The 21835-nt window shown below is 40.2% G+C and overlaps 2 protein-coding genes and 1 non-coding gene across 17 annotated transcripts in view; 1 reads left to right on the forward strand and 2 right to left on the reverse strand.

The window, feature by feature from the left end:
* TIMM23B (translocase of inner mitochondrial membrane 23 homolog B) overlaps window positions 1-16106 on the reverse strand; it is a 258583-nt gene extending 242477 nt beyond the window's left edge. Inside the window, exons 1-5 of one of the 6 annotated variants that reach the window (XR_003121265.1) lie at window positions 15821-16099; window positions 13032-13090; window positions 5920-6013; window positions 5607-5691; window positions 2850-2908 (exon numbers count right to left, since the gene is read on the reverse strand). Coding sequence is in view for 5 of the 6 variants with exons in the window: in XM_025397910.1 (XP_025253695.1) it covers window positions 2850-2908; window positions 5607-5691; window positions 5920-6013; window positions 13032-13090; window positions 15821-15926 (403 nt within the window). In the remaining variant the exon portion in view is untranslated. Of the gene's footprint in view, window positions 1-2849; window positions 2909-5606; window positions 5692-5919; window positions 6014-13031; window positions 13091-15820 lie in introns of all 6 variants that reach the window. The other 5 variants (XM_025397910.1, XM_025397908.1, XM_025397909.1 and 2 more) reach the window with 5 other exon arrangements.
* Window positions 3419-3619, reverse strand: LOC112632268. Its single transcript, XR_003121329.1, has one exon. It is a non-coding gene; the product is annotated as a small nucleolar RNA SNORA74 (small nucleolar RNA).
* PARG (poly(ADP-ribose) glycohydrolase) overlaps window positions 7328-21835 on the forward strand; it is a 142541-nt gene continuing 128033 nt past the window's right edge. For 5 of the 10 annotated variants that reach the window (XR_003121261.1, XR_003121263.1, XR_003121262.1 and 2 more), the window contains exon 1: window positions 16095-16614. Coding sequence is in view for 3 of the 10 variants with exons in the window: in XM_025397883.1 (XP_025253668.1) it covers window positions 16402-16614 (213 nt within the window). In the remaining 7 variants the exon portion in view is untranslated. Of the gene's footprint in view, window positions 7361-16094; window positions 16615-21835 lie in introns of those variants that run through there. The other 5 variants (XM_025397876.1, XM_025397879.1, XM_025397878.1 and 2 more) reach the window with 5 other exon arrangements.

Genomic DNA, 21835 nt, shown 5'->3' on the forward strand with positions numbered 1-21835 from the left:
TAGGATCCCCATTTCAGAAGAGATCGTACCCCATACCCAGGAAGAAGAAATGCTGCACAGAAAGGCCAAGGAGAATCTGGGCAGACAGGCCTTGCTGGGTTTCTGCGTCCAGTCTGTTAGTAGTAGAGCATGCCCTTTTTGTCCAGTCACAGTTCTACAAGGTTGTCCATGCTTCAGTCATGCCTATTCAATCAATTTTCCACATGAGGCCCAAGTGGATGGGGTCGGAGGACTTTCTAGACAGCTGAACTTGTGGGCCTTGCAGGAAAGCGAGAAAGAACTCACCCACATGTCAGGAGGCTAGTGCACCCCAACTTCAGTGAAATGAAAGTTCCTGCACTCAGGGCCCATCCAGGCCTCACCTTATGCATTCCTTGACTGGGCTGTTTATCTGTATCCTTTAAAAATATCCAGCCAGGTGTGGTGGCTCACAAAGTTTCTGTAATCCCAGCACTTTGGGAGGCCAAGGTGGGAAGATCACATGGGCCCAGGAGTCTGAGACCAGCCTGGGCAACAACATAGGGATACCCCCTTCTCTAAAAAATTTTTTTAAAAAATTACCTAGCATGGTGGTGCATGTTGCCTGTAGTCCCAGCTCCTTGAAAGGCTGAGGTAGGAGACTTGCTTAAGCCCAGAAAGTCTAGGTTGCAGTGAGCTCCACTGCACTCTAGCATGGGTGACAAAGCAAGACCCTCTCTCAAAAAAAAAAAAAAAAAATCTTTATAATAACTAGGCAAATGTTAAGTATGTGTTCCTTTGAGTTCTGTGAGCCAATCTGATAAATTAATCAAACCCAAAGAGGGGGTTGTGGGAACCCTGACAAAGCTGGTTGGTCAGAAGCACAGGTAAAATAACCTGGGGCTTGCAATCAGTATCAGAAGTATCCAAAGTGGGGCTCATTTTTGTGGGACAGAGTGCTCAACCTGCTGATCTAATGCTATCTCCAGGCAGAACTGAAATGGGAGGACACCCAGCCGGTGTCCACTGCAAAAGACATTACTTGGTATGTGGGGAAATATTCCCACATAACTGGTCACAGAAATATCCTATGTTGACTGTTATAGTGTGAGAGCAGAGGAAAAACTGTTTTTTTCAACACAAAAGTCAGTACGGCAATTATATTTAGATAAATTTATCCAAAGATATACATGGAATGATCACTAGTACAGTTTCTAACAGCAAACACCTGGCAACAAATAAAATGACCATCAAGAGCATTTGTACCATCTGAACTGATTCAGAGAGTAACTTTTCATATAATGGTATACAGTGACTTAAAAACCAGAAGAATCATTTTCACTAACAAGTAAAGTAAGGACGTGCACATGGTACATGACTAACTGGCTATGCAGAGAAACGCTGGAAGAACTCAGAAGAAACATCAATAGTAGCTATTTCTAGAAAGTACCACTAGGAAGTCTCAGGAAGTATATTTAAAATTTTAATTTATATGCTACCCATAATTTCTGTACTTTGGATTAAAGACACACATACGTATTTCTAGTATAAGAAAAAATAGATTTAAAAAAAATGTGAGGTTTGATTCTCACATATTATAACACCAGCACCATTTCATTTTAAAGTATCTTCCCCCAAGCCATCCTTCTATGCTCTTACAGATTCTTATCTGGAATGAGTATGTTAAACTTTTAAGCTCTTTCTCAAAATTATAGCTACATTTGACCCTTGCAACAATACACCGTGCTCAGCCTTACAACTCCTCTACTGCAGTATTTTTATACGTCTATGAAAGCTCATCTTCCTCTTCAGCTTACTTAACTGAAACTGATCATGAGCAGAACATTGTTACTGATCATACCACAATGGGTATGCAGACGGTGACCAGTCATCCTAGTTTGTCCAGGACTGCGGGGCGGGCGGGGGGGTGACGGAGGTTATTGGAACATGGTTTCTTGGACTTTTCTCTGAAGTCCTAGGCAGACAAGGATGGCTGGGCTGACTAGGTATACAAGTAATCAAAAGAAACAGAGGGGGGTGACTCAGTAGTAGGGTGGGAGGAATGCAGACATCAGAAACTTATGAATGCAGCCATCTCTTAGGATCCAAAATGTGAAAACTGGCTTTATAGTGTGAAGATATACTGCTTCCAAATTCTGTGACAAGGTAGGACCTTACTCTGCCATAATAAACATTTTTTCTATGGTATCAATGAATTTTCTATGTCTTCCCCTCCTTAATCTGCCACAATTTAAATTGAGATTTCCAACTAAGTTCATAAAGTATGAAAATTGTGGATGTCAGGACCTAAGCCATAAGAGATAGATTCCAAGTGATCAATCATTCATAATACGGTATGAAAGCATTAGGCTCTAATTAAGCACTACCAAATTACCTTTTGCCTAGAACTGCAAACGTTTTCATTATCTACAAAGAACCTATTCCAATTCTGGCAATTAGGTGCCTGGAATCTACTCAGGTAAACAGACTAATGAACAGGCTATTAAGAAAAGATAGCAAGAGGGCCGGATTAATGTTTCTTGTATCACTACAGGACCTTGAACCTTGCCTAATATACCAAGCTCTTTACTTTGGACCTAAATTATCTGGATTTCATTTAAACATGATTGGGTGCTGTGCTTGGAAAGGAGAGTGTGCAGTGTTCAAAAGATTTTAAAAATTCAGAAATGGTATTCAGAATGGTATCAGCACCTGAGATTATTTCATAAGTTAGTTCATGGTCTTTCCCTAAGTAGTATCTACATTATGCAATGGAATGGATTTAAACATAATTGTCTCATATCCTAGGACCAGAATATCGGCTGATTAAATTGTTCATGATATTTGTACATTCTTTCTTTAACAATTTATCAAACGAGATCTCTACTTACCCAGAGAACCTAGAGTATTAGCCCAAAGTGCCCCTTGCCTAGTCACCATATTCAAAATCCTACCAGGGCAGAAAGAGAAAGAATCTGTATTTAGAATCATTATTTCTCTAATAACCTTTAAAAACAATAATAATAGCTATTTAACATTTCTAGACCCAAGGCTCAAAATTTTTTAAATTCTAAAATATATCTTAATATCTCAGATTTCAATAAGGATAGTTTTTACTCTACATAAGTGAAAATTAGGTTAAAACTTTCAAGACTTTGGGCAATAACTGAGGAAAACTCTTATTATTAAATGTATAATATAATGAATACACATTAAATATATGTAAGGCTTTGAATGACAGCCTGGAATGTATTTTACAGAGGTTTACAGAAACTAATCCACGTAAAAAATGCCACTGTTAACTATGACGAGCTAGCTTCTAAAAGGTTCTTTTTGGAAGGGGAACATATGCTTAGAATGTTAAAGAGAATCAAAGTAAAGAATATCAAAGTACAGAATATAAAGTAGAATTAAAGAGAAGGAATCAGCCATCTAACTGGGATACACGGGGAAAGCACCCTGGGTCTGCTCCCAGACTAGAACCAAGCAGCCAAGGTGAATGCTCAGCACACGCTCAAGGAAGCACAGTCCTGCCTTGCACCAGTGCCAGACACCACCAGAACAGTGATGGAGGCAACCGGATGAAGAGAAGACATTCCTCTCCCAGCAGTGTAACACCATTCCAGGAATGGTTCTGTCCAGATGGCTGACTACTGCTGGAAATTATGGAAATACAGTAACAAAGAGTGAGGGAACTCATTCAGTTTAATTATTAAACAACTCATTTAATTAATATTCTACAGAAACAAAAATTTGTATTGCTTCTGAAAGGTTGTTTTAAAAAATCAGCCAAGTTTACAAACAGAAGTACATTGTTTCTAATTATGTTACATATTTACTAACGTATTTTAAGTTCAGCCATTATTTTTTCATTTTTAACAAGCATTTTAATAACTCGTTTTAAGAAAGGAATTAAGTTGTCTTTTCTAGATCTACTTCCAAATTTGTATTTAATATGATATTGGGATTTTTGTCTCAAAACAAGATGGGAGAGGAGAAGGAGATGGGATAGAACTGGCCATGGTTGAGGATGGGTTATGGTCCATGTGTTCACTATGCTATGTCTTTTGTCTACTTTCATATATTCAAAATTCCCCATAATACAAAAAGTTAAAAATATTATTGAAGCAAAGGACAAATAATAAAAATACTGAAGGATCTAGGCTGGCAAAGCATGGACAGAGATCCACACAGTTAACAGGAATATAAAAAACAGGGCTAGGCGCAGTGGCTCATGTCTATAATCCCAGTACTCTGGAAGGCTGAGGCAGGAGGATCACCTGAGTTCAGGAGTTTGAGAACAGCCTGAGCAACACAGTGAGACCACGTCACTACAAAAAATTAAAAAATTAACTGGGTACAGTGGCACGTGCCTGTAGTCCCAGTCACTTGGGAGGCTGAGGTGGGAGGATCACTTGAGCCCAGGAGGTCAAGGCTACAGTGAGCTGTGACAGCGGCACTGCACGCCAGCCTGGGCAACACAGCAAGGCTGTGTCTTTCAAAAAACCCCACAATGTAACAGGCGTTCCAGTTTCCCATGGTCTAGTTCTAGCACATCTGGTGCCATCTGCTGGCTGAACAATATGAAAGGAAGACGGAGTTTAAAGCGTCCTAAAACAAAAACAGTAGCCATCGAATAATACATACTTATGAAGCATATATGAAGCATAAAAATGGGCAAAACTAAACATATTGTTTAAGGAATATCAGGAGGGACTGGCCATGTTTACTTCTTAAGAAGGCTGAAAACATACTTTCCAATCCTTTTAGCTGTACTTTCCCTTTACTGCAACTTCAAGTTCTAACAGAAAACTGTGTCTTATTCTTTTGGAATTAACTCTAATTCTAGAAGTTTTATTTAAAATTTATCTGGCTCATCATTCCGGAAACGTAAAGTCAAGGCAGTAAGAAGTTCAAGTCAAATGATGGCAGCTTCAGCCATCACTCTCATGAGCTGTTTATGTCTTCATTACCATTTCCTATGGATCTGCATGCCCCCAAACAATGCAAAATTCCCATCGGCAATTCAACAGTTTGAAAAGCATGTCACGGCCAGGCGCGGTGGCTCAAGCCTGTAATCCCAGCACTTTGGGAGGCCGAGACGGGCGGATCACGAGGTCAGAAGATCGAGACCATCCTGGCTAACACGGTGAAACCCCGTCTCTACTAAAAAATACAAAAAACTAGCCGGGCAAGGTGGCGGGCGCCTGTAGTCCCAGCTACTCGGGAGGCTGAGGCAGGAGAATGGCGTAGAACCCGGGAGGCGGAGCTTGCAGTGAGCTGAGATCCGGCCACTGCACTCCAGCCCGGGCGACAGAGCCAGACTCCGTCTCAAAAAACAAAAAAAAAAAAAAAAAAAAAGAAAAGCATGTCACACAGGGTTGGAGAATGTGACAGGTGCAGCTGAGAAGCCAGGCTGGCATAGCACTAGCTGACTGAGGGACACTGATTCAAAAAATCACTCCTTTTTAAAAGCTTAGAGTCAGTAATCCGATTCCTTAGTTGCTTTTGAGTAAGATTAAAAAACAAAGACAAAAAATCACATAACTATGCTAACCATCTATAATATCAAGGGTGTACTCATCAAACCAACAAAACAGAGCTTAATATTCAAGTATCACTACATCAGATGGTTACATGAGACTTACTGTACATTTCTTGGTTTGGACCAGGCCATGTTCTGGGTTTCCTTCAATCCTAGCCGAAGACCATTCATTGCCCCAAACGCAGCCCCTGGTAAATCATAACAATTCACCCAGATAAGAGAGCTTTACATTAAAAAACAAACAAAGAAACTCAAAACTGCATAGCTACACTTCTGATTCTTTTTCATTTAATAGAAAAAGACAAATGTAAATATTTTTTAAAAACCTTGAAACCAACATTCTAACTGCTTTTGATTTTAAGCACCCTCAACTACTTGAACTGAGCACACTTGAGAAAAAAGTATGTAACACTCACCTGTCATGCAACATCCTCCGATCGTAAAGAAGGCCAGCTCAAATCTGCCCCGGGTTTTATTAGCTCCAGTAGGTAAAATGAACTCATCTGTATCCTAAAAGGATAATAATGAAAACCAAGCTGAGGGTCCCTCAAGATACAAATCTTGTAAAGTCATCTTTTTTAACATTTCAAAGTAGTTTTTCACAGAGAGTAAACCTTAAATTAACTCAAACCTATACTTAAATAAAAATAAAACTTTCTGCAACAGTAATACCTAAATCAAAGTGAAATGAAATAGGAAACACAGTTCTCAGAAGGGAGTCTCATTAAAGACTGTTTCCTTCATAACTTAAATCTGATAGATTTGTGCAAAAGTTAAGTTTAGAAAGGACAGCTCTAGAGAAAGGAATACTGAAAGCTATTAGAAGAATAGAATAGACAAGCAGTCTGGAAGAAGCAAACAACTTTCATTCTGTAGCAGCTATTTATTGTGCATCTTTCCATGTATAAAGCCAAATGTTCAAAAAAATGAGCAAAAACTAATAAAGTACAACAGTTTGGATCAATTATGCAAGGGCAAATGACCCCCTTTAAGAATTCTTATCTGTTTAAGGAGTATATATTCCTTTGATACTCTTAGAAAGCTACAGACCCTCTTTCTAGTAATTGTATACACAAACTGTGGCATGAACCCCTGGAAGGTCACCCAAAATACTAAGATTGAGAAATGACACTCTTAAGAGCAAAATATGGTTACCAATTTTGAAGAGTCAATACACCTTTATGAAAAACACACTCGAAAAAACAAACAAACAAAATTCTATCACCTTGCTGGATTAAAAAAAAAAACACACAAACACACTCATTTTTGGCAAGCTTTCCATGCAAAGATGGTTAAAATAAGCCACCAATGGCTAGGTCACACTCTTGGCAAAAAGACACATAGTGTGTTACATTTAACAAAGACCACTGACAATTAACATTCTCCTACATCCTTGTGGCAAATACTGAACGTTGATTCCGAAAAGTGTATTCCTGATCAGAAAACTGTGGTTCTGCCTTGGTTTTTTCTTTCTGGCATGTGTACACATCCTCACCAAAAATTGCAAAAGTAAACAAGCACATCCACTCTCATCACATAAGAGCGGTCTGCTGGGCAATAATAAAAACTGAATAGATCCCATGTCATAGTATAATTGTATAGAGTTTTATAAATTTTGGGTACTTCAACTTTTAAATTAATGACTTAGTATTAAACTGTGCTTTTTGTTTGAATTTTTTGAAATGCTAGATTCAATGTGGTAACTAATTATCCTTTATTCTCAGGCCATGGTTCCTGAGAAGAAAAAAAATATATACATCCTTCAATCCAGAAACAGATCACTAATTAAGAACAGAAAACTTGGCCAGGAGTGGTGCCTCCCACCTGTAATCTCAGCACTTTGGGAGGCCGAGGTGGGTGGACTGCCGGAGCTCAGGAGTTTGAGGTCAGCCTGGGCAACACAGTGAAACCCCGTCTACTAAAACACAAAAAATTAGCTGGGTGTGGCAGTATGCACCTGTAGTCCCAGCTACTTGGGAGGCTGAGGGAGGAGAACTGCTTGAATTCGGGGAGCGGAGGCTGAGATCACGCCACTGCACTCCAGCCCGCGTGACAGAGCAAGACTCGATCTCCAAAAAAATAAATAAATAAATAAATAAATAAATAAAATAAATAAACAAAAAACTTAAAAAAAAAAAAAAGGCTGTGATGAACATTATCAAGCAAGCACAAGTGCATGTCACCAACTCATTCTCCTGCTAGCAGCAACTGAAAAATAAAAACATAACAAGGGTTGCAAGCAAATGTCCAACACACAAACAAGGTTGTTATCGAAGTATATTAATATGTTGAATGTAAGGAAGATTTACTAAAAAGCTCCTGTTAAACCTGTCCTGCTAACACTCCAGGACACTAGTATTACTAAAATCCCCTAAGTACCAGAGTTTGTTAACACAGAAGATAAATCCAAGAATGGGTATCAATGTACTTGCTAGAGAAAAAGAAAAAAAAGAAAAAATATTTTTAATTTATAATTTTGTGTGTTTAACAATATGGATGTCAAAAATATTTAAATTTCCCTTATTTTTGTACCAGATGTTCACCTGGGCTAACAAAAAAATTTATTACTTGATACAATTAATGAGGATGTTAAGAGTAGCGATAATACAAAAGCATTAGTAAGAGAAACTACAGTACTGCATCAGATAAAAGTTGGTTAGGCACAGTGGCTCATGCTTGTAATGCCAGCACTTTGGGAGGCCAAGGTGGGAGGACTGCTTGAGCCCAGGAGTTCAAGACCAGCCTGGACAACATAGTGAGACCCTGTGTCTATTATTAAACAAGAAAAAAAAAAAGCTGTTGCCAAAGTCACGACATGGTGAGTTGAAGGTACTATTTTATTTAAGATGTCTCTAACCTTCAAAAGTGTAAACAAAAGTTTGACAAAATGTAATTTCTATTAAGGTATTTTTAAATGTAAGGTTTCCTTAATTATTTCCAATAACAGATGAGGTTTATAAAACACTTTTTTAAGTCTGAAGTCCCTCTAGAATTCCAATGGAAGATAAATGTTCATGATGAAGAATGAATTCACAAGTTTTTTGCGGGGATACTAACTATTTTATGTCTAACCTTAATAAGCCCCACCTAGCAATGCAGGGCCACAATGATACTGAATTTGTAACTAGATCTAGAGTACAACCTCTAAGTGTAGATTCAACATTAAAGCAAAATACATGCAACTAGTTTTGAAATTTTGAGTAAATTGACAAAGGGGCACTTTTAATGCAAAAAAATCAATGAACACCCAATGTTAAAATATAACATTTGAAAAACATTTCAAAAATAACGAAGCTTTAAACTGGCAAGGTCCAAATCATCAACTTGCTTCAATTTGAACACTTAACACAAACAAGAAATGCAGCCGCTGTCAGATGCTGTTAGTGATTCAACTCTGAAATAAAAGGTTCTAAGCATAACTCTTAAATAAATAATAAAAAAAAAAAAGCCAGGCATGGTGGCTCACGCCTGTAATTCCAGCACTTTGGGAGGCCAAGACAGGAGGATCACTTGAGGCCAGGAGTTAGAGACCAGCCTGGGCAAACAAGCCAGATCACATCATCTCTACAAAGAATGTGAAAAAAAGAATTAGCCAGGCGTGGTGGTGTTCACCTGCAGCCCTAGCTACCTGGGAGGATGAGGTGGAAGGACTGCTTGAGCCTAGGAGTTTGAGGTTACAGTAAGCTATGCTTGAGGTTACAGTGAGCTATGATGCTGCTGCTGCAACTCCAGCCTGGGAGACAGAGTTAGACTTTGTCTTTTAGGAAAAAGAGAGAGAAAACAGTTACTGATATGTATCTCATGCACCATATAATTCACTTACTGAGTGTACAATTCAGTGGTTTTTAGTATATTCAGAGTCATGCAACCAAGACTACAATCAATTTTAAAGCATCTTCATCATCCCCCGAAAAAATCACATACCCATTAGCAGTCACTGCCCATTTACTCCCAACCCTTGGCAGCTACTAATCTACTTTCTTGTCCATATATTTGCCTATTCTGGACATTCCATATAAATGGAACCACACAATATGTGGTCTCTTGTGACTGGCTTCTTTCATTTAGGAAGTTTTAAAGGTTCATTTATATTGTAGCATAATTTAATACTTCTTTATTGCCAAATAATATTCCATTGTATGGATATGCCACATTTTTTTATCCATTCATCAGTGGATAAACATTTGGTTTGTTTCCATTTTTTGATTATGAATAATGCTACTAGGAACACTCACTCACAACTTATGTGCGCAGAGGTTTTCAATTCTCTTGAGTATGGAGTATACGTAAGTGAAATTGTCAGTCATAAGGTAACTCTATTTTTAACACTTTAAGAAACTGCCAGACTTTTCCAAAAGCAGCTGTATCATTTTACGTTTCCACCAGCAATGTACAGAAATCCAATTTCCCTACATCCTCAACAATATGTATTATTTTCTTTTTGATTATACTGATCCCCATGGGTGTAAAGAGGTATCTCATTGTGGTTTTATTTCTCTAATTAATGTTACTGATCAGCTTTCATGTCACTATTAGACATCTCTACATCTTCATAAACGTCTACTCAAATCCTTTGCCCATTTTGTAATTACTTTTTACTAATGTTTTAAGAGTTAAAAAAATTAAATATTCTAGATATAAATTCCTTATCAGATACATAATACACAAATATTTTCTCTCAATCTGTGGATTGTCTTTTCCCAATTTTTTTTTTTCCTTTTGAGACAAGGTCTCCATCCGTCACCAAGGCTGGAGTTAAGTGGCTTGATTACGCTCACTGAGACTTGACCTGCTGGACTCAAGTGATCCTCCCACCTTAGCCTCCCTAGTAGCTGGGACTACAGGTGCACACCACCACACCCCGCTAATTTTTGTGATTTTTTCGCAGAGATGGGATCTTCTTATGTTGCCCAGGCAGGTCTTAAACTCTTGGGCTCAAGTGATCCTCTCGCCACAGCCTCTCAAAAGTGTTGGGATTATAGGTGTGAGCCACTGCACCAGGCCTTTTTCCATTCTTTTTTTTTTTTTTTTTTTTTTGAGGCAGAGTCTTACTCTTTTGCCCAGGCTAAAGTGTGGTGGCGTGATCTCGGCTCATTGCAACCTCTGCCTCCCAGGTTCCAGTAATTCTCCTGCCTCAGCCTCCCAAGTAGCTGGGATTACAGGCGCCCAGCACTGCACCTGGTTAATTTTTGTATTTTTTAGTAGAGACAGGGTTTCACCATGTTGACCAGGCTGGTCTCGAACTCCTGACCTCAGGTGACCCACCCGCCTCGGCCTCCCAAAGTGCTGGCATTACAGGTGTGAGCCACTGCACCCGGCCTCCATTCTTGTTGGTATTGTCTGAATCACAAAATTTTAAAATTTTGATTAAATACAATCTGTCAACATTCTTTTTATCACTTGTGCTTTTGGTGTCACATCCAAGAAATCACTGTCTAATCCAAAGTCACAACTACTTGTGCCTATGATTTCTTCTAAGAGTTTGACAGCTTTAGTTTACATTTAAGTCTTTAATTCACTTGGTGGTAACATTCTGTATATGGTGCAGGGTTAGGGTTCAACTTCATTCTTATGCATATGGGTTCCAGTTGTCCTAACATCTCCCCTGACTTATCTTGGCATCCTTGTTGAAAAGCAACGTCTTTCTTCTGGACTCTGTATTTCATTAATCTATGGATTTATTCTTATGTTACTATCATGATGTGGTTCTGTAGAAAGTTTTGAAATTGACAAGTTCAAGTCCTCCAATTTATTTTCTCAAAGTCATTGGTCATTCAATGTCCCCTGAATTTCCGTACGAAGTTTAGGATAAAAGCTTGTCAATTTCTGCAAAAAAAGCCAGCTGGGATTTTGACAGACACTGCACTAAATCTGTTGGTTAATTTGGTGAGTACTGTCATGTTAATATTAAAATTTTCAGGACCATAGCATGTGTCTTTCCACTTAATTTCAATAATGTTTTATAGTTTTCAGAATATGTTTTGCACCTGGTCCATTTATTTCTAAGTATTCGCTTTTTAATGTTATTGGTAATGAACTGTTTTTTGTAATTTCACTTTTGTAGTGTTCACTGTGACTGTCTAGAAACATATTTATGTATATTGAACTTGTATTCTGCAACTTGCTGAACTCGATCATTAGTTTGAATAGATTTTTCTGATTTCCCTTGTGATTTTCTATAGATAAGATCATGTCATTGGTAAACAGATAGTTTAACTTCTTTTTCAACTTGAATGCCATTTCATGTTCTTGACTAATTGCCCTGGTCAGACAATGCTGAATATAAATGAGAGTAAACATACTTACTTTGTTCTTGATCTTAGGGAGAAGGTATTCAGTCTTTCACTATTAAATTATGTTAGCTTTGGATATTCTCTAGATGCCATTTATAAGGCTGAAGCCCCTTCTGTGTCTAGTTTTATTTATTAATTTAGAGATAAGGTCTCACTCTGTTGCCCAGGCTGGAGTGTAGTGGCGTGATCTCAGCTCACCGCAAGTTTTGTCTCCAGAGTTAAGTGATTCTCGTGCCTCAGTCTCTAAAGCAGCTGGGATTACAGGTAGGCACCACCACGCCTGGCTAATTTTTGTATTTTTAGTAGAAACAGGGTTTCGCTATGTTGGCCAGGCTGGTCTCAAACTCCTGGCCTCAAGTGATCCGCCCGCCTCACTTCCCAAAGTGCTGGGATTACAGGTGTGAATCACTGCGCCCAGCCTAGTTTGTTTTTATAATCATAAATGGGAGTGTTGGATGTTGTCAAATGATTTTTGTGAATCTACTGAGATGAGCATGTGGTCTATATTCTTTCCTTGATTGCTTTATTATAAATTGATATGGCACAATACATTACTTTTCAGGTGTTAAATCAACCTTGCTTTCCTAATATATCCAAGACATATTAGGAAATATATCTTGGATTTAAAAAGATACTCTTTGAAACTTTTGATGCTTAGTCAAAAGAACCCTGATATTGTAAACTGAGCTTTAAAACACACTTTGTCTGTAATCCCAGCACTTTGGGAGCCCGGCCAACATGGTGAAATCCCGTCTCTATTGAAAATATAAAAATTATCCAGGCACTGTGGTGGGCACCTGTAGTCCCAGCTACTCGGGTGGCTGAGGCAGGAGGATGGCCTGAATTTGGGAGGCTGAGGTTGCAGTGAGCAGAGATCGCGCTACTGCACTCTAGCCTGGAGGACAAAAGCAAAACTCCATCTCAAAACAAATGAACAAACAACAACAACAAAAAAACCCCACACACTTTGTAATTAGGTACCCCAATACTTTATTGGGGTGCTTTCAAAAATTAATTCTGCTCTGGTTTTAAAAAAATAAGCCTTTGAAGGTAGTTAACTGATTTCAGAGAGATGCAGGCCAAGCTCCTAGTGTTTGTGAGGAAAAAAGGGTAAATGGAGACCAGAAACTTACTGCCTCCAGAAGTGCATGTCATAGTTCAAGTCAGCATAGCACTTGGCGTTTTTTTTTTTAATGGTAAAATAATGCACCAAACTAGTAAAATCTTAATCTTACCTGCACGAGGTATCGCGGATCCACATTTAAATAAGGAGACAGAGGATTCATACCAGTTACTAGAGAGAAAACAAAATGTCACATTGCAACAACATTCTTTAAGTTAATTCGGTTAGAGTTAATCCAGCTCCTGATTGTTACATGTGTTTGCAATTTTTATAGGCTCACTGAAGGCGAAAATTTTTTCCCATTTTATCCTCCCTGTCAGTTTGGGGGCTGACTCAGGATATCCTCAGACCCTCAATCCCAAACCAGGTTTTCCACTGGTGGCTCAGGCTTTTACACCAGGTAAGATATTCGCAGTGTCATAGATCAGATAACTGAACTTACAGGAAGTGTAGCCTAGGCCATTTATAGTTAATTTCTTTCAATTTACTACAAGAATGCTTGGTGACTATGTAAATTGCAAAATAAGACTGAGAAAAGACTAATCAATTCCATGGGGAAAACAGTGGTTGGGTTGGGTTTTCTGACTGTGTACATGTTGTATGTAAGTATTTCAAGGCAGTTCCTTCACGTATTACTATTAACGATTGATTTACTGTGGCAAGGGTGAGAATCCTTGGGTCATTACCACAGGTATGTGGGTCTGTGCAAAAGAAAATACAAACTTTCAGAGGGCCAGACCTGAATTCACTAACACTGAAAACAGTAAAACCTATCAATCTTTGGATTCTTCTGTATCTCAGCAGTTAATTCACAAATATATGCATCACCTATGCCTCTGATCTTTTCATCAATTATAAGTCCTGTTTATTCTATTTTCATCACCTATTTTGAATTGTTACTTATCTCTATTGCTACCATCCTAGTCCAACCATCATATCTCACAGCAACAACTTCCTACCTAACTCCTTGCTTTCTCTCGCCCCTTCAACTCACAGTCTACATAGCAACTACAGTGATTTTTCTTAAGAAAATCCAAACTCCTTACCATAACCTACAAAACCCTACATTAGCTGTCATTCCCTACCTCTCTGATTTCACAATCGTCAGCTGATTCAACTCCCTTGTAACTATGAAGACAGAGTGGCCTAAGAGTTGTTCCTTAAACATACCAAATTTGTTTTGTTTCAGGACATTTGCACTAGCTAATTTCCTGGATACTTGCCTCCCAAGCATTTGTACTATATTTGGGTCACAGCTCAAATGTCAACTCCCTTAAGATGTTTTCCCTAACCCGTTCTAAAATGGCATCCTGCTTCCATCACAATCTCATGACTCTGCTTTATTCCCGTTTACAGCCCTTACCACTAACTGTAATGTTTTAATTTATGTTTGTTGGCTTACCTCAGTATTATGTAAGCTCTGTGAGTGCAAGAGTCTTTTCAAAACAAAACAAAACAAAAAACACAAAAAAACCACTATAGTCCTGCCCCCAGAAAACTAGCTAGCACATTGTAAAAGTTTAGTAAATGGTGTTCATTCCCTGGTCCCTCAATTTACCTTCAAATCTTAATCAAATTAAGGTAACAATATTGTCACATTAAGGAAGCGTATGCCGTTTGTGCTCTGAAACTCAGAGATATTAAGATTAATATGAAACTGTGTTCTAAACAGGTAGAGTGGTAGCTCAGGCCTAGGAACCCCAGCACTTTGGGAGGCCGAGACAGGAGAATGGCTGGAGCTCAAGAGTCTGAGACCAGCCTGGGTAACACAGGGAGATCCCATCTCCATAATAAGTTAAAAAAAAAAAAAAAATTAGCCAGGCGTGGCGGCACGTGTCTAGAGTCCCAGCTACTTAGGAGGCTTAAAGGGGAGGATTGTTTCAGCTCAGACGTGCGAGGCTTCAGTGAACTATAATCATGCCACAGCACCTCAACATGGGTGACAGAACGAGGTCCTGACTCTAAAAACAGAAAAAAAAAACAGAACAGAACAGAACACCTTGTGTTGTAGATTCCGTTTTTTGACAAAGGTGACACCAGGGATATGAAAGGTCTTTTCTTTTATATTTTTTTGCGCTAGTCAGTCTGAACATATTTTGTTGTTGCTGTCCTTTAATATAAAACACCTAGAAAAATATTACAAGGATTCTCTAAAAAGAAAGTACTTTCGTAAAGGCTTTATCCACGACCAACTGCCTATCTTTAGGTCCAAGTTCTATTTATCCAGTTGAATAACTACAGTTACAAAGTACCAAAGTTCTGGAATACATATTCGCAAGACTGAGGAGAGGCAAAGGTAAGGTATTTATGCCTCTGTATCCTTTATGTTGTTGCTTATTTCCTTTCCTATAATTCTTACGTGGCTTCTTTCTTCATGTCTATATATATCACCTTTAAAGTTCAGCTTACTTCCTAGCTCCTAGAGATGGTTTCCCAGCCTGTCCCAAGTCATACTTATTTCTCACTTATATGCAATACTACTGAATGTTCTGCCCTAACGGCTACTTGGGGGGTTCAGAATACGTCGCTGTGTACTAAAAAGTTAACTACGGCTTGCTATTTGGAATACATTTACTCCCAAAGCTGGGCTCTACTCTTAATCAAGGGCCAATCACACGGCCCACCACACACAAAAGACACGAGGCTTGGATATAAACCTAAGAAAACATGCATCATCTCGCGAGTCCAGGTCAATCACGGACAGCTTCCCCGGGAGATCCGTGGCCCTTTTTAAGGCCTTTCGATCTTGAAAGAGCAGCCATGCAGACACACTAACCCCACCACTGGTGCTGAAGCTTGTAAATGCCAGAAAGGAAAAAAAACATAAAACAAGGGACGCGCAACTTTAGTGAAGACGCAAGAACCAGTCAGAAATAATCGCAAGGTATGCCCCATACTTACGCGGGACGCCAGCCAAATCCGCGTGCGAGTAACCTGCTCCGCCGGCTCCGAAAAAGCCGGCCAATCCCCCTGTGGTTTTGTTGCCGCTTCCCCCGCCTCCTTCCATGGTATCTCAGTAAACCGAGTGGTTCCCGCCGCTGTCTCGAGTCTGGGTGGTCCGCTGGGCCGTTGCTCCTCAATAACAGCGGCTAACCCCCGCGTTGCTAGCGCCTCCTTCACACGCTGACCTTCCGGGCGCCGGTTCCCCCTAAGGGCCGCGCTTCCGCTTTGCGGCAGTGTGCGCCCCGGAAGCCGGAAGCGCCTGACGGCAGCTTTCCGGTGGTGGGAAACGGAACGAATCCCGAATCAAAGCGGCGCATTCTGAGGCAGGTGGGGTGCCAGTGGAAGAGGGACTGCAGGAGACTGTTTACGGCCTGACTTGGGAGGCCGGCGGTCAGCAACTGCAGAAGCAGGAAGCAGCGGAGAGGGAATGGTGCGGGGAGGCGCGGAGAAGGAGGTGCAGTCCATCCCTCTCACGGTTAGTGAATGAGGCTCTCCGCCCGGGCCGGCCCGGGGACAGTGCGCTGCGGGTCCCAGCATGAATGCGGGCCCCGGCTGTGAACCCTGCACCAAGCGACCCCGCTGGGGCGCCGCTCCAACTTCGCCGGCTGCTTCGGACGCCCGGAGCTTTCCCAGCAGGCAGAGGCGCGTCCTCGACCCCAAGGACGCTCACGTGCAGTTCAGGGTCCCACCGTCCTCGCCAGCCTGCGTCCCAGGGCGGGCGGGACAGCACAGAGGCAGCGCCACCTCGCTTGGTACGTGGGAAAATAAAAATATTTGTTCTTCGCCTCGGCCGGAACCTTCTGGTCTCAGTCTGAGGACCCAGGGGCTCCAGTCACTCCTTTCTGGTCTTGTGTGCATTATCATGCTGAGGTCCACTTGCTGAGCTACCAAAGCCACTAGTGAGTGAATGGGGCCGCATTTTTCCCAGTGCTATTGAGGTGAGAAACTGATGAGCAGTCACTCACAGGGCGGAAAGTGGCAGGAGACTCCACCACCTGTTTGCTTCTTCAGGTTTGATTGAGAAATTGCCTTAGTCGTCAAGGAGATGTAGTTGTGTATGTGAAACAGTAGGGCCCTTTGGCCTCTAGATAGGAAGAAAACAACTTCACTTGTTCAGATTCTGGGTCCCAGGGTGCAGAGCTATTAGTCTTAAGCTGGCATTGTACCCGTCCCTGGCATGCAGTGTTGAACAAGAGAAGCTTGGCCTCTGCCTTCATACCTTAAAATCTATCTGGAGAGATAGACAATAGCAAAAGTTAGTATAATAAAATGTAATGGATGTTCTGATACATGAAGGACAGATTGTTCTACCTAACCTAATTTATGGGATCGAAAATAGTCCTCCAGAAGATGAGATGCTTATTCTGAGGACTTTAGAATGAGTAGAAGTTAGATGAGGAGGAAGTGAGTGAGTGTTTCAGGAGTGCAATTGAGGCCGGGCGCGGTGGTTTACGCCTGTAATCCCTGCACTTTGGGAGACCGGGGTTGGTGGATCACCTGAGGTCAGGAGCTCAAGACCAGCCTTACCAGTGTGGTGAAACCCCGTCTCTACTAAAAATCAAAAAAAATTAGCCGAGCGTGGTGGCGGGCAGCTGTAATCCCAGCTACTCGGGAGGCTGAGGCAGGTGAGGCAGGAGAATCACTGGAACCCGGGAGGCGGAGGTTGCAGTGAGCCAAGAGGGCACCATTGCACTCCAGCCTGGGCAACAAGAGCGAAACTCCGCCTCAGAAAAACAAAAACAAAACAAAACAAAAACAGAAGTGTAATTGATACATAGAGTGAACGCAGGAGAGTGAGAGATGAGGCTGCAGGGTGGTACAAAAAAGTCAAATCAAATTGGATATGTAGACATTGCTAAGGATTTTGAGCTTTAAGGGCATTGAGAAGCTACTCAAGGGTTTTTAGGAGGGGAGTGATTTGATTAGACTTATTTGTTGAAAAGTCTGTGTGGCTGGTGTGTGGACAATAAAGAATGGATTGGAAAGGAACTCAAGTGGAGCCTCAAGACCCAGTTAAGGAGCTAATCTAGGTTGGAAATAATTGTAACTTAGACCTGGATGCTGGCAATAGGGAAGGGGATGGATTCATGAAAGAATAGGATGCTTGAGAAGAAATATTTCTGTGCTGGAAAAGTAGATCGGGGAGTTCTTGACATAAACATTATAATGGATGCTATGGGCATAGATAACATATAAACATGTAGAGAAAGGAAAGGTTGACCTAGGGCAGAAGCCTTAGGAACACCAAAGTTCAAGGGTGGACTGAAGAGAAGCGGCTGCAGAGGTGGAAGGAAAGCCTGGCTTGTGTTGTGTCAGGCAAAGGAGAGCATTTCAAAAAGGATGCATTCGTTAACAGTGTAAGAGGCTGGGCAGAGCTCGGGCAGTTCTCTGATGAAGAGTGTACACTTAGATGTCTTCATACTTAGGGGCAGTACCAAGCCGACTTTCACTGAGCCTTGAAGGATGAGGAAGATTTGCTGTATAAATCAGGAGGAGAAAGAATTATACACGCAGAGGGAATAAGACATGGAAAAGTTGGTAAGACTGGAGCATAAGATGATAGAGGAGTGTCAGATGAGGTTGAGTGGCAGGCAGGAGCTTATGAAGAAACTCAAGTTCCATTTTAAGGAATTTCAACCTTATTCTGTGGTTAATGGAGAAACCACTAAAAAACTTCTAAGCTTGGGAATACCATTTGGTTAATATTTTAGAAAATATGGCTTAAACAGTGGCTTTTGGACTTTTCTAACTGTAACCCACAGCATAAATTTTATCTAGTACACAGAGTTAGAAATATATGTAACCTGGCAAATAAGACATATTTATAACTGAAATAAATGCTCCATGAAATAATACTTAACTTTACTATGTGTGATGCATTCGTGTATTGTCTGTGTTATTTCATTGAAAATTGACTGGTCATTTGTAGTTTGTAGAACACTGGATAGTCAAGATTATAGACAGGGAGACTAGTTGCAAGAAACATGGCAGTTGTCTAATAAGTGATGTGTTTAAAGGGTATACGAAAGGGATGGATTTAAAATTTAGGATGTAGATTTCAGAGAACTTGGTATAGGGGAGAGGGAACTGAAGGTGAACTTCAGGTGTGTGTTGAGGTGTACTTCAGCCCCTGTGACTGGATAATTTGTGGTTTCATTAACCTTATTTTCATGTAAAGAAGGAGGAGTTAGTTGCAATAGGGGTGAGGACAGTCAGTCCTCACTGGTTGGATCTTTAGATTTCTGCAGAAGAGGTACCAAATGAATACTTGGGGCTGTATTTCACGTGTTTAAATGTTTTCTATATACCTGGGACAGGACACCAATTAACAATGTTCAAAGACTATATTTGTATCAAAAGCCCATTGTTTGAATTTTTGGGATTCCTTTAGGAACTTGGTATTTAAATTTTTATACATAATTATCTTAGGACAAGTAGGTGGGGTAGAGAAATGGATATGTACTCAGTATCTTTAAATTTTACATTATTTATCCTCCTGGGCACGTTTCTTATATTGACTGAAATCGCAAATTTTGCTGGGCATGGTGACATGCACCTGTAGTCCCAGCTACTTGGGAGGCTAAGACAAGAGGATCACTTGAGCCCAGGAGTTCCAGTCCAGCTTAAGCAGCATAGCGAGACCCCACTTCTGAAAAAAGAAAAAAAAAATCTGCAAACCTGCATATTGGCAGAACTCAGGATGTTATTCACATTGTGATGATAAAGGGTTTATCCAGATGTGTTGCTATGGACTTTTTGTGAAAGTGGAGCGTGCCTTTGAAATGTAGGTGAATGTTATTGCATTTTGTGCCTTTTGGCTGTATCTATAGCTGTTAATTGAATGACCTGCTGATTAAAATACACTGGTTACTGAGTAATGTTACTGATGAGAATAAATGTAAATGGTGTGAAGTCAAAGTTGAAGAATTACTGATCTCAGTGGGGAAAAAAAAGACTGGGTGGAAATATCGGGAGATAACATATTTGTTGAGTGTTTTGTGAGACTGAACACAATATTTTCTCTAATTTTTGCATTTTAATTGATCAACATAACCCTTAGAAGTAGGTGGTGTTAGCTTCATTTTCTGGGTGAGTAAATAAAGGCTTAACAAAGTGAAGCAACTTGACCAAGATGGTACTAGTAAGTGACTGAACAAAGATCTCAATCCAAGATGATCTGACTCTAGATCTTGTATCTTCGTCACTTCTTATTGCCACTCTTTTTGCCTTGTTGTGACTATTTCTAGTTAAAATTCACAGGAAACCTGGAAAGCATCATTTTATGCTTCAGGAGTAAGAGGGATAAAGCTCTGACACAGTCCTGTGGTGTGTTGGGAAGGAAATCTTAGGAAGCCAGAAGTGGTGATATTGCAAAGAGCAGTAAGCAGTCTTTTCTCTGAGGCCCTAAGAAGGACTGATCAGTGTTTTATTAGCAGAAGATACTGGTTCCTCACCTCTTGCTTTTCCTCCTTCATCCCTTCCCCAGGCTTCAGGAAACCTGAAACTGGAGAGAAAACACATTCTCAGGGTCAGGGCTACAGGAGAGAGCTCTCTTCCTCACCATCACTGGAACACTCCTGGTTTTTCATGAAATGATGTGTGCAGTCTTTAGGTTCTGTAGACTTATCACTGGAGTATGTGCTTCGTGTGTGTTTTAGGAACCTAGTCATTGCATCTTAACATTAATCCTTATATTTATGGAAAAAAAGATGTTTTAACTTCTAAACCAACTCAAAAAATGAATGTTTTGGCATATTACTGGTTTGTAATTTGAGGATTTTTTTTTTTTTTTTAAAGATGGAGTCTCACACTGTCGCCGAGGCTGGAGTGCAGTGGCACGATCTCAGCTCACTGCAAGCTCCGCCTCCCGGGTTCACACCGTTCTCCTGCCTCAGCCTCCCGAGTAGCTGGGACTACTGGCGCCCGCCACAACGCCCGGTTAATTTTTTGTATTTTTAGTAGAGACGGGGTTTCACCGTGTTAGCCAGGATGGTCTCGATCTCCTGACCTCGTGATCAGCCCATCTTGGCTTCCCAAAGTGTTGGGATTACAGGCGTGAGCCACCGTGCCCGGCCCAATTTGAGGATTTTCTAAACTATACTTGCTGTATTTGATATAAAGAAAATAAATAGAGAATACAGAACTATAGAAAAAGTTTCAGAATCAGATGGTTTATCCTCTTACTCCCTCTGACTGAGGCTCATTTTTTCTCTGAAGCCTGATCTGCTGCAGAAATGCTAAATAAAATCATTGAAGTAATGGTGTTTAACCATAAGAAATCACTATGCATGATTACTTTTTTGTGATAGAAACTATTTTTGAAACACTAATCAAAGATTTTTACTAGTTGGATTATAAGTATTTTGTGGAAGGTAAAGATTATATAGCATTGAATATTTTTCTGGTATAAAATTCTCCCCATCCGAAATGTATTTTGATTATGCCATTATCTCAATGAAAAATAAACCATTGATTTTCGTCTGTTTGAGCCTGCATCTGTTTTGCTCAATATGGTGTTTGAGGAGAGGTAGGTAAATAAGAAAGATCCTGTGACTTAGTGTGCTAAGATTCTTACATTCAATTTAGTGAGTATCTCAAATCTTAAACATTTGCGAATGTTTAAGATTTTATTTCTGATACTAAAATATGATGTACATTTAATCCCTATTCAATATATTAAATTTTGACAGCATACTTACTTCTAATGATTATATAAAATGTGGCTTGTATTTATTTATATTGCATCTCCCTCTCCTGAGCTATCAATTCTACTGTTGCTACTATCTGCTGGTGTGTTGGGAAGGAAACCTTAGGAAGCCAGAAGTAGTGATACTGTTTTCTATCTAGTTACTTCTTTGGCATCTCAAATTTAGTATAGGCAGAATTGACCTAATCATGCTTTTTCCCTAAACACAATTCTCTTATATTCCATATTTCTACTTAAGGCTGTCATCATTTTTCAAGTCTCTCAAG

Source organism: Theropithecus gelada, chromosome 9 (genome assembly GCF_003255815.1).
Source record: "Theropithecus gelada isolate Dixy chromosome 9, Tgel_1.0, whole genome shotgun sequence".
NCBI lineage: Eukaryota > Metazoa > Chordata > Mammalia > Primates > Cercopithecidae > Theropithecus > Theropithecus gelada.